This window comes from Mauremys reevesii, linkage group 24 (genome assembly GCF_016161935.1).
Source record: "Mauremys reevesii isolate NIE-2019 linkage group 24, ASM1616193v1, whole genome shotgun sequence".
In the NCBI taxonomy this organism is placed as follows: Eukaryota; Metazoa; Chordata; order Testudines; family Geoemydidae; genus Mauremys; species Mauremys reevesii.
This window is the reverse complement of record NC_052646.1, coordinates 15,328,213-15,340,437: the sequence shown is the minus strand read 5'-3', so window position 1 is coordinate 15,340,437 and position 12,225 is coordinate 15,328,213. Positions and strand designations below refer to the sequence as shown.

Sequence of the window (12,225 nt, the reverse complement as noted above, 5' to 3'; positions counted from 1 at the left end):
ATGACCCGGTGTAAATCAGGATTGACTCCATTGGTGTCAGTAGGGCCGAGTCCTCCCCCGCTCACCCTGGTGTAAATCAGGAGTGACTCCACTGGTGTTTACACCCCGAAGAGCGCGTGCAGTCAGGCCTCGGGGTGGAGGATGCCACCGCATGGCCTGGCCTGAACCCAACCACCTCTTGGCCCGTGGTTCACCGGGTCCAACCTGCCTGCGGGCCCCATGGCCCAAGCACCTTTCCCTGCCGGGGCGCGATGAGGGCCCCGCCCTACTGGTTGACCAGACCTAGAGCATCCCTCACACTCTTTTCCCATTGGTCAGTGCTGAGATGCTCTGGCGGGAACCAATCAGAGCACAGGATTCCTTGAGGGTGGCAGGCCTGCAAGGGTGATGGGCAGGGCTCAGGGGGCGGAGCCTGCAGTGGGGCGTGTCCTATGGGCCAATCCCCCAGTAATGATTCCTTTCCTCCCCCCCAACCCCCCGCACAACCCCTTGGCACACAGGGGCCTTCCCGGAGCCAGCAGCCCCCACCAGCATGGAGCAGCTGGGCATCGCATTGCTGTTGGTGACTGCAGGTGAGTGTGTATGTGTCACCCCCTACTGGAGGGGATGAGCCCTGCTCTGTCGGGGGGGGGGGGTGTCTGCACACTCGTGTGTTTCTGGCTGTGTGCGTGTGAGCGTTTGTGTCTGAGTGTGTGTGCTTGGGCGCGATTGTGTGTGTGTGTGTGTGTGCACAACCCTGTGCTTATCTGTGTTTCTCTGTGAGGGCATGGGTGGATGTGTGTGTGTGTGTGTGTTTGCGTTTATCTGCGAGCATGTGCAAGTGTGAGCGTGCGACTGTGTGTTTATCCACAAGGATTGTGCAAAGAAGACTGAGTGCGTGCCTGCACGGTTGGGCGTTCCATATTCTGGTGGTGTGCTGGTGTTTATCTGCGAAGGTGTGGGGCTGCGTGCGCATTGAATCACAGCAATGAGGGGCTGGATGGGACCTCGAGAGGTCAGTGGGTCCATCCCCCCACGCTGTGGCAGGAACAAGTAAACGTAGACCATCCCGGGCAGGTGTTTGACCAACCTGTTCTTAAAAACCTCCAGTGACGGGTCTTCCACAACCTCCCTTTCACGTCGATTCCAGAGCTGAGAAAGTTGTTCCAAATATCTACCCTCCCTCTCCTTTGATGCAGACGTAGCCGTTTCCTTCTCATTCTCGGTTGACGCAGAGAACAGTCGATCCCCGTCCTCTTTAGAACAGCCCTTACCATATTTGCAGAATGCAGAGGTGCACAGTTGTGTTTGAATGCACGTGTGTGAATATGCGAGAGTGGACGTGTGTGAGGTAAGGGTGCCAGGTGTCTGGTTTTTGACCAGAACGCACAGTTGAAAAGGGACCCTGGCAGCTCCGGTTAGCACAGCTGACCAGGCCGTTAAAAGTCTGGTCGATGGCACAGTGGGGTTACAGCAGGCTCCCCGCCTGCCGTGTCTCTGCGCAGCTCCTGGAAGTAATGGCGTGTCCCCCCCTCTCCTGTTCCTTCACATGGGGCAGCCAGGGGGCTACACATGCTGCCTCCGCCCCAAGCGCCGGCTCTGCAGCCCTCATTGGCTGGGAACCATGGCCAATGGGAGCTGCGAGGGTGGCGCCTGCGGATGGGGTAGTGCACAGAGCCGCCTGGCCACGCCTCCATGTAGGAGCTGGAGAGAGGACATGCCAAGGCCGCCTGGGGGGGGGGGCAAGTGGGGCAATTTTCCCCAGACTCCGGGCCCCACAGGGGCCCCCACAATAATATAGTATTCTATAGTATTGCAACTTTCTTATCAAGGGGGCCCCCAAAATTGCTTTACCCCCAGACCCCCTGAATCCTCTGGGCGGCCTTGGGACATGCCGCTGCTTCCAGGAGCTGCTTGAGCTAATTGCTGCTGGGATCCTGCACCCCTGACCCTTCTCCCACACCCCAACCCCCTTCCCCAGCCCCGATCCCTCTCTCACCCTCTGAACCCCTTGGTCCAAACCCAGAGCCCCTTCCTGCACCCCAAACCCCTCATCCCCAGCCCCACCCCATAGTCTGCACCCCCAGCCAGAACCCTCCCCCCCGCTCCTGCACCTCAACCCCCTGCCCCCGCCTGGTGAAAATGAGCAACTGAGTGAGGGTGGGGAGAGCGAGCGACAGAGGGAGGGGGGATGGAGTGAGTGGGGGCGGAGCCTCAGAGAAGGGGCGGTGCTTTGGAGAAGGGGTGGGGCAGGGGTGTTCGGTTTTGTGCGAGTAGAATGTTGGCAACCCTAGTGCGTGGGAGGGTGTATTTCTCAGTATCATCTGCAGGCTTGTGTGTGCACCCAGGTGGGTGTGTTTTCATGGCCAGATGGCACCATTGTGATAATCTAGGTTGGCCTCCTGCATCACGCAGGCCTGAAAACGGCACCCTCTAGGCTGATGTTTCTGTAAAAGGCCCCATCTTGATGTCAAAGTTGTCGGTGATGAAGAATCCTCAGGCAGTGGTTCCAGTGATTAATTGTTCCGGCTGATCAGAATGTACGCTGATTTCTGGTCTATGCGCACGGTTTTGTGAGACGGGGTGGGCATGGCTTTGCACTTTAAGCAGGTGTCTGTGAAGCAAATAAGGAGTCCCCCCTTCGAGATGATTTTAATTGCTAACGATCGATTGCAAACGGGAGCCAGGAAGGATGGCCCAGTGGTTAGCGCACAGGCCTGGGATGCGGTGGACGTGGCTTCAATTCTGCCCCAACACAGACATGGTGTGACCTTGGTTAAGTCACGTTGCTGCTCTGTGCCTCAGTTTCCCGTGTAGTAAGAAGAGGGCCTGAAACATAAGGCCTTGTATCAGAGGCCTGGTATGAGGCCTGAACTAAAGTAGTGATCAAAACGTTGGGGTCACCAATGTCGTCAGATGTTCAGCTGCGTGTATGTGTTCCCTCCATATGCCATCCCAGCCTTGCACAGGAGACCTCAAACGAACCGCCCAATGACCCCAAGATCCGTTAAGGTGTGAAGGCACCGGGCCAGGTTTATTGTCAACAAAGCACAGTCCTAGCTCCCCAGATCAATGTCTACAGTTACACTAGCACATGTCTGCCCGTGACGATGGACCAGCTCAGTCAGTGGTGGGACTTTCCACTGCCCCCTCAGCTGGCCAAAGACACTCCCTCTGAGATGCATCTTTATACCCCAGTACAAACAAGTTACGTGTTGCCACTGATATCTTACGGCGCCATCTATTGCCTTGTACTTGTTGGTTCAATCAAAACATCTGTCTCTCATGCTGTCATCCTGACCTTATCTTTCAGATGGAACAGCATGTTCCTGTTATCTTTGGCAAGTGTGTTTGGCATCAGGGTGTTCTGGTACCACCCTTCTAGAATGTGTTTGCATGAGTGTCCCATGCCGAGCACCTCTGAGGCAATCCCGGCTTTACAATGGCGCCGGTGGCACCGCTGGCGCTGGGCCCATGCTCCAAAGGGGCCCCGGCATGGCATCTCTTCCCCGGGAAGCTTGGTGCTGCTGTTCCCGGGACTCTGTCCTGCTGTTGCACTGCAGCTGGCAGCAACGCTCCCCGTCCCCAGCCTCTTCCCCAGCGTGTTGTACTCGCCCCTCCTCCTCTCACTCACGCTCTGCTCCCGATCAGCTGTTTGGGGGGGAGGGAACATTGCAGGCTGCCCCCTTTTCCCAGATCTTCCTCCCCATCCTTCTCCCGCTGTGCCCCCTGCCCGGCCCGGAACCCCCTCTCCCCCTCAGCTCATCCCTCCCACTTCTCCACTCCTTGCCCCTGGTTCCCCCTCCTTGCTCCAACTCCTGATGGGGGCGAGGGACCTTGCACAGCAGCACCCGTGGCCTTCCTCCCAGCTCCAGCCTGGGCTAGAGTAGCCGCCACGCTGTCCCTCCAAGTCCTGGGAGCATCGGGCAGCTTAACACTAGGGAGAGAAATGCCCCTTCCAACAGCAGCTGCTGTCCCCTGAAGTGTGCAGGCATCAGGGGTCAGGGGGGCCTTAAGGTGGGGGTGCAGTGTTGACTCATCCCCCACCGCTGTAAGGGCAGAGGGGTAAGGAGCTATTGCATCACCAGCACTCACATGTTTTCTTTAGCTGAAAGAGGTCACAGGACTTTGCAAAAAGAGAGACGTGCCCGGCTTTCCCCTCCAAAGGAGAATTACTAAAGGGCAAAGTGGTGATGTGTTTTGTGAGGGAGGCCGTGGAAAATTCAGTCCCCTACCCCTATTTGTTCCTTGGCATTGAACATTTCATAACTTTCAGGAGAGAGAGGAGGAAGTGGAGAAGAGGTGGGGGCAGGGCCTTGGGAAAGGGGGTGGAATCGGGGCATCCCCCCCTCCAGCCCCCTGCTGTGAACGGCTCAGGGCAGGGGGCTGAGAGCACCCCCACAACCCCAGCCCACCTCCCCAGCCCTGACTCCTGCACCCCCCCCATACGACCCCAGCCCTGACTCCTGCACCCCCCACATCCCCACCCTGAGCACCAAATGGGAGCTCCTGCACCCTCCCCCCCGCCACATACCCACCTGCACCCCACACACCGAATAGGAGCTGCCCCAGGTAAGCGCTCCACACCCCAACCTCCTGCCCCAACCCTGAGCCCCCTCCCTCATTCTAGCTCCTGGCCGGACCCCAACCCCCAGCCTGCTCCTGCACCCTAACTCCCTCCCAGACCCTGCACCCCCACCCTCAGCTCGGTGCAGAGAGAGGTGAAGAGAATGGGCTAGAACCAGGGAGAAGGTAGGTACCTGCTCTGTGTGGGCAGGGGTGAGGGGGGATCCTGTTTACCCCCTCCCCAGCCAGGGGCGGCTCTAGGATTTGCGCCGCCCCAGGCAGGGCGGCACGCTGCGGGGGACGCTCTGGCGATCGCCGGTCCCAGCGGCTCCGGTGAACCTCCCGCAGCCATGCCTGCTGGTCCCGCGGCTCCGGCGGACCTCCCGCAGGCATGCCTGTGGATGCTCCACCGAAGCCGTGGGACCAGCGGACCCTCCGCAGGCATGCCTGTGGGAGGTCCACCGGAGCCGCCTGCCGCCCTCCGGCGGGACGCCACCCCAAGCACGCGCTTGGTGCGCTGGGGTCTGGAGCCGGCCCTGTCCTCAGCCCTGCTGCGCTTGCAGTTTACTCCCGGCCCCTCCCTTGCTCCAATGACCAACCTTAGCCCCCGCCCCACTGTGTTTTTGCCCCCAGCCCCTGCCTTGCTTCAGTCAGCAGGGACTAATCCTCCCCCCACGCCCCACATCTCACCCCGGCCCCTCCCTCGCTCCAGCTGGGGACCAATCCTTCCCACCATGCCCAGCTGTCAGGGTGGATAAAAATCAATGACTTTAAAAAAAAATCAGAATTTTTTAATTTAAATAGTTTTTCCCCTCAAAAATCCAATCTAAAGGTACAATATATCATGGAATAGGGATTATAAATTCTGATTCTACAGTATGAGACAATATAGTCATGTCATGGTTAAGAAAAGTTTTGTAAATGAGTTCTAACAGTTCATGGCTTGTTATGCAGACAAAACTACACAGGATCGTTTCAGGGGGCAAGGCAAAGATGCCACATTTATTATGATAACAATTTGATCTATAACCACTAGCTAATACCTTAATACTTACACACACACACCAGATGTTCTGCAGCTTCTGTATAGTTACCAGTCCTGAGCATAGCTTGAGTTCCTGGGTTGAGTTCGCGGCTTGGGATCGTAGCGTGTGGCGGCTAACTGGCCAGGAAAGCCGCACACAAGGAAGGGCTGGGTCTGTCCTCCCACGTTGGCAGCAGAACGTTACCCTTCCAAGTCTTCCATCTCACCCATCCTTTTTGTAGGCTTTAGTTTGAATCCAGAGTCTGTAGGTCTTGCTGTGTCACGCTGCCTCTGGGTTTGGTGATTGATCACCTGTCAATTGCAGACCTGACTTTCAGCCTGGCTTTGATCTTCTTTCTATTGTCCCTTTGTTCTTTTCTTCTTAGGGTGGACACTTCTTACTTTGTGGCAAAAAGTTCGGTGGCATCTTTGGGCTGGTCTACACTGGCGGGGGGGTATCGATCTAAGATACGCAACTTCAGCTACGTGAATAGCGTAGCTGAAGTCGAAGTATCTTAGATCGATTTACCTCGGGTCCTCACGGCGCGGGATCTACGTCCGCTGCTCCCCCGTCGACTCCGCTACCGCCGTTCGCGGTGGTGGAGTTCCGGAGTCGACGGGAGCGCATTCGGGGATCAATATATCGTGTCTAGATGAGACGCGATATATATCGATCCCTGAAAAATCGATCGCTACCCGCCGATACGGTGGGTAGTCTGGACGTACACTTATAGACTAACAAAAATATTGGAGCATGAGCTTTCGTGGGTGAATCCCCACTTTGTTGGATGCAGTCTTCTTACTTTGTTAGGGCTCTTGTCTGCATCTTCAGCCATTGGTGTTTGAACTCTGTTTCATCAGGATGGGCTGGTGCTGGAGGTTGATTCCATCATCCATCCATATCTCATTCACACATCTAAACTAGACTAATACGATTACAGCAGGGTTTGCAAAAATGAAGGTTGCAGCAAGCTTTTACAAAATGGAGTAAGCGTTGTAAAATGGAGTTTGAATTACAATATGGCAAACAGTGAACAGAAGTTACAATACTGAAACAGTGCAAGTCTCCCTGATTTAAGCAGGAATTGGACTGACAGTGAAACTTACAAAAGCGACTGGCTGAACAGCTACGGCTCTTAACAAGCGTCTTAATTGTTAATTAGCCAGTTATTGGGGTAACCGGCTTTCCGAATGAATGTTGTTTCATTCATAACACTTTACTTATGAAGTTACATTAATAAAGTGAACAATTAAAAACAATTTCATTCATCAGTTCTACAGGCTTAGGGATCCATTCTTATGGGGTTCCACAGACTTCTGTATAGATTATTTAGGTTATTTTTTCTATCTACCCAATGGGACTCAGTGCTCAGTCTAGAAGATACCATCAGAGATGCTTAGTTTTGCAGTTCTCAAACTGTGGATTTGTGTCTCCAGAGGTAACATGCTTGTTAACAGCAAAAATGTTTTTAAATAAATGAATAATGTATAGAGGTGAGAAATAACAGACCTCAACTCTATTGTCCCTCTGCAAATTTATGTGCGCAGGGTCAATCCCTTATCTCTCTTTAAAAGTGAAAAGTTTCAAAAAGTTCAATGAACAGAAGATTGTTGGGGGCAGCATAGATCTGGACAAGGAGACGTCTGGAGATAAATGTGAGAAGTGAGGGACGTGGTTTTTTTGTTAAAATATTATGTTTGCTGTTGAAGGGAAAAAGTCCAGAATACTTAACGTTATTGTTTTAGTTAAATAAAACATTTTAAATGTCTGTCTGGTGATGTTCTCCTCCTCTCACAGCCTGGCAAGAAAATCCTCCAAATATTAATGATTGACCTGTTGAACTGGAGATAGTTCACCTCCTAATGACTTCATAAATATCTGCTTTGGTAAATGAAATAACCAAACACTCATTCATTTTCTGATATAGCTGTAAAACCAGGGGCAGCTCCAGACACCAGCACGCCAAGCGTGTGCCTGGGGCGGCAAGCCACGGGGGGCGCTCTGCCAGTCTCCGCGAGGGCAGCAGGCAGGTTGCCTTCGGCGACATGCCTGCGGAGGGTCTGCTGGTCCTGCGGCTTCGGCAGACCTCCCGCAGGCGTGCCACCGAAGCCGTGGGACCAGGGACCTCCCGCAGGCAAGCCGCTGAAGGCAGCCTGCCTGCCGTGCTTGGGGCGGCAAAATAACTAGAGCCGCCCCTGTGTAAAACTCATCTGAAAAGTTTTCAAAATAAATCACGGTTTAAAAATGATCGTGTGTACTTTCTAAAAATGAAACCTACATCTATCTCTGAGTTGTGAAGACTATGTTTTAAGGTTATCACAACCACCAAGAATGGACTTTTATGTAGAAACCCAGGATTAAATTGTGTCTTCCTGACTGGTGATTTAAATCAAATCCACCCTGCCCGCTGTGCTCTTGCCCCCCGCCTCTTCATTCCCCAGGGGGTGGGGACACAAATATGTTTGGCGCTGGGCCCACAAAAAGTTAATCCGGCCCTGCTCTGAGGAATGTGTGTTTTTTGCAATATCAGCCCTGTGCTTGCCAAATTCTGGGCGCAGGGCCTGCCTCTTTCTCACAACCTGACTTTGCTTCATGTCAGCAAAGTCTTGACTACTTTAGTTCAGGCCTCAGGCCTCATACCAGGCCTCTGATACATGGGCTTATGTTTCTGGCCCTCTTCTTACTACATCCTCTAATGTACAAAGGGGGCAATAGGGGTGAGGCGCCCAGAGGCTGCGGTGATGGTCGGGTCGGAGACAGAAAAGCCGGGGGACTGAGCTGGCTAACGGCGAGGGCACGGTTTGGTGAAGTTTTCTAATTTCCACTGGCTGCACCTGGGGCGGAGTTGAATCAGACACTGAAGCAAGAGGAGGAAGGAGCTGGGGGACCCTGATCTGAGCTGGGGCTAAGCAGGGTAGCGCTGCAGTATCACAGAGCTTCCCCTCCCTTGCCAGTTGTGAACCTTTCTGCTTTGCCTCCTAGTGAGCAGCCAGAATGACCGGATCATCGGCGGCGCCCCCTGCACGCCTCACTCCATGCCCTGGCAGGCCGCCCTCTTTGTGGGCTCCCAGCTCAACTGTGGAGGGACCCTGATTGCCAGGAACTGGGTTGTCACCGCGGCCCACTGCCACGTCAGTTGGTAAGTGTGGGTTTGTGGGGGTGTCGGGCAAGGTGGAGAGGGTCTGTGTGTAGCTGAGTGGCTGTGTGATTGTAAGTGGGTGTGACAGTCAGGGGCGGCTCTAGGCACCAGCAAAACAAGCTGGTGCCTAGGGCGGCAAAATGTAGGGGGCGTCCCCTGCCGCCGGGGAGGGCGGGAGGCTGGGCCGGCGGTCCTGCCGCCGTCATGGCTGCGGCAGGTCGACCGGAGCCCGGGACGAGTGGACCTGCCGCAGGCACGACTGCGGAGGGGGCGCTCGTCCCGCGGCTCGGCTGGACCTCCCGCAGGCATGACTGCGGCAGGTCAACCGGAGCCGCGGGACCACGGCACCCGCCGCAGTCATGCCTGCGGCAGGTCTGCTCGTCCCGGGCTCCGGTCGACCTGCCGCAGCGGGAGCTCAACCGGAGCCGCGGGAAGAAGGGACCCGCCGCAGGACTGGGGAAGGGCGGCGCAGCGCACCGCGCTGCTTGGGGCAGCGTGATTTCTAGAGCCGCCCCTGGTGACAGTGCGGTTGTGCAAGTCTTGGGAATTGCATGTCTGATTGTGAACGGGTGTGAGAGTGCAGTTGTGTGTGTGTGTGTTGGGAAGGGCATGTGTGATTGTGAGTGGGTCTGAGAGCACGGTTGTGCATGTTGTGAAGGGAGGGGGGGTGTGATTGTGAGAGTGTGCTTGAGGATTTGTGAATGTTTTGGGACGGGCATGTGTGATTGTGAGTGTGAAAGTGCAATTGTGCATGCATGTATTTTGAGTAGTGTGTGATTGGGAGTTAGTGTGAGAATGTGATTATGCATTTATGCATGTGTTGGGGAGCACATGTGTGATTGTGATTGTGCATTTGTGTGTTTGGGGAGAGCATGTGTGACTGTAAATTTTCGGGGGGAAGAGTGTATACATGATTGTGTACATGTGTGTTTGTAAAAGGATGTTTCTATGCCCATGGGATTGTGCCTGTGTTTGACCACATAGCCACACCTAGCGATTTCTGCATCCAGCCCATATCTGATGGTTGAGCTAGCGCACCCTTAACTCCACCCCCTTGTGTGTGTACCCTTAACTCCACCTTCAGAGATTCGCGGATTCCATAGATTCATGTTCTACCCATCCAGCTTGACCTCCTATATAGCCCAGGCCAGAGAACCTCCCCCAGGGATTCCAGCCCAACAACCAGTGCCCAGTTTCCACCAGGGACTAGGTTCCCCGCCCCACGCTTTTCTGACATGCGCCTGTTTCTCTGCAGCCCCATCGGCGTGCGCCTGGGAGAGCACAACATCAAGCGTCTGGATTGGACAGAGCAGCTGCGACTCTCAGAGAAACTGATCCGCCACCCCGGCTATAACTCTGCCAGCAAGGACAATGACATCATGCTCATCAAATTGCTCACCCCGGCTAACTTCAACAAAAATGTCCAGCCCCTGGAGCTACCTACGAGTTGCCCCTTGTCTGGGGAGGAATGTGTGGTGTCCGGATGGGGAACAACAAAAAGTCCTCAATGTACGGTAACACCAATGTTGGGGGGCGGTCTTCGCTTCAAGGGGGAAGGAGCCAGCAGGTCGGAAAAATGAGAAAAAGATACATTACTAGAATTCTGAACAGCCCCCAAAATTTCTTCTTCTTTCTTGCCACATCCCTATTTGCTGCAGCAACTTCTGTTGAGAAGAATGAGGGGTGATTTGATAGCTGCTTTCAGCTACCTGAAAGGGGGTTCCAAAGAGGATGGATCTAGACTGTTCTCAGTGGTAGAAGAAGACAGAACAAGGAGCAATGGTCTCAAGTTGCAGAGGGGGAGGTTTAGGTTGGACATTAGGAAAAACTTTTTCACTAGTAGGGTGGTGAAGAACTGGAATGGGTTACCTAGGGAGGTGGTGGAATCTCCTTCCTTAGAGGTTTTTAAGGTCAGGCTTGACAAAGCCCTGGCTGGGATGATTTAGTTGGGTTTGGTCCTGCTTTGAGCAGGGGGTTGGACTAGATGACCTCCTGAGGTCCCTTCCAACCCTGAGATTCTATGATTCTATGTTTCCCCTCAAAACTTTCCCAGGAATGTATTTATTTTGTTTTCTTTCAGCAATCGAGCATTCCTGAGGTTCCATTTAGAGCCATTGGGAAATTTGCCATCAAAATTGTATCTCCCCCCGACAGCGTAAAATTGGGTGGCCGATCAGTTGAAAATGCCCATGGCATGGGGCGGCTTCCTGGGAAAAGTTTGATTTGTGGTTGAAAAAAGGAGCGCTGAAAAACTTGCCAAAAACATTTTGGTTGGAAATTGGAGAAGGCTTTGGCCAAAAATGAAAGTTTGGGGCTAAAAATGAAACCAGATTTTGGCCAGAACCTGAAGGGGGTTTTGTTGGTGGAAAGTTGTAGATTTTGGGGGGTGAAAAAGGAAATTTTTTGGCAAAAAAACAGAAAAAAGTTCAGAGATTGTGTATTTCTTTGAGGAAAAGATGAAATCCCCCCCCTCCATTTTCCAACTATCAATAGTTTGATTTACGAAAGGTTTATCTAAGTTAACGTGTGAATAAGAGACCCTACGTCCCTGGGGCTGCGTCCAATGACCCCGGCCCAGGATCTCACCCTACGTCCCTGGTGCTGCGTCCAATGACCCCGGCCCGGGATCTCACCCTACGTCCCTGGGGCTGCGTCCAATGACCCCGGCCCGGGATCTCACCCTACGTCCCTGGGGCTGCGTCCAGTGACCCCGGCCCGGGATCTCACCCTACGTCCCTGGGGCTGCGTCCAATGACCCCGGCCCGGGAGCTCACCCTACGTCCCTGGGGCTGCGTCCAATGACCCGGCCCGGATCTCACCCTACGTCCCTGTGGCTGCGTCCAATGACCCCGGCCCAGGATCTCACCCTACGTCCCTGGGGCTGCGTCCAATGACCCCGGCCCGGGATCTCACCCTACGTCCCTGGGGCTGCGTCCAGTGACCCCGGCCCGGGATCTCACCCTACGTCCCTGGGGCTGCGTCCAGTGACCCCGGCCCGGGATCTCACCCTACGTCCCTGGGGCTGCGTCCAATGACCCCGGCCCGGGATCTCACCCTACGTCCCTGGGGCTGCGTCCAATGACCCCGGCCCGGGATCTAACTCTAAGACTTTCTCCCACTGACAAAATATCCATTGTGTTGTGTTGTCGTTTTTTGTAGTGTACTTCCCACCTGTTCTCCACTGTGGCAACGTGTCCATTTTCTCCCAGGAACAGTGCCGCAGTATCTACCCTCGCTACTACACTGAGAACATGCTGTGTGCTGGGGTGATGGAAGGGGGAATAGACGCGTGCCAGGTGAGGGGATGGCACAGCTGAGGGTGGGATTTGGGGGCTGGCCTTGTGCTCCTACTGCCTCGGGGGCAGCTGGTGCAGATATGGGACCAAGAGAGGGGAGAGGGAATGGGTGGAAGGTGAGACCAACTCAGATGGAGTCTTGAGTGGTTTTCAATAGAGGTGTAGCTTTCCAGGCCAGAACAGACCATTCTGCCCACCCAGGGTGCCCTGCTGCAGAACC

At 54.5% G+C, this 12,225-nt stretch overlaps 1 protein-coding gene across 2 annotated transcripts in view; it reads left to right on the top strand.

The window, feature by feature from the left end:
• The window catches only part of LOC120390070 (trypsin-like), a 45,110-nt gene that overhangs the window by 27,599 nt on the left and 5,286 nt on the right, over nucleotides 1–12,225 (top strand). For both annotated transcript variants that reach the window (XM_039512352.1, XM_039512351.1), the window contains exons 3-6: nucleotides 501–572; nucleotides 8,553–8,709; nucleotides 9,965–10,218; nucleotides 11,869–12,005. In XM_039512352.1, the coding sequence (XP_039368286.1) occupies nucleotides 533–572; nucleotides 8,553–8,709; nucleotides 9,965–10,218; nucleotides 11,869–12,005 (588 nt within the window). In that variant the 5' untranslated portion in view covers nucleotides 501–532. The remainder of the gene's footprint in view (nucleotides 1–500; nucleotides 573–8,552; nucleotides 8,710–9,964; nucleotides 10,219–11,868; nucleotides 12,006–12,225) is intronic.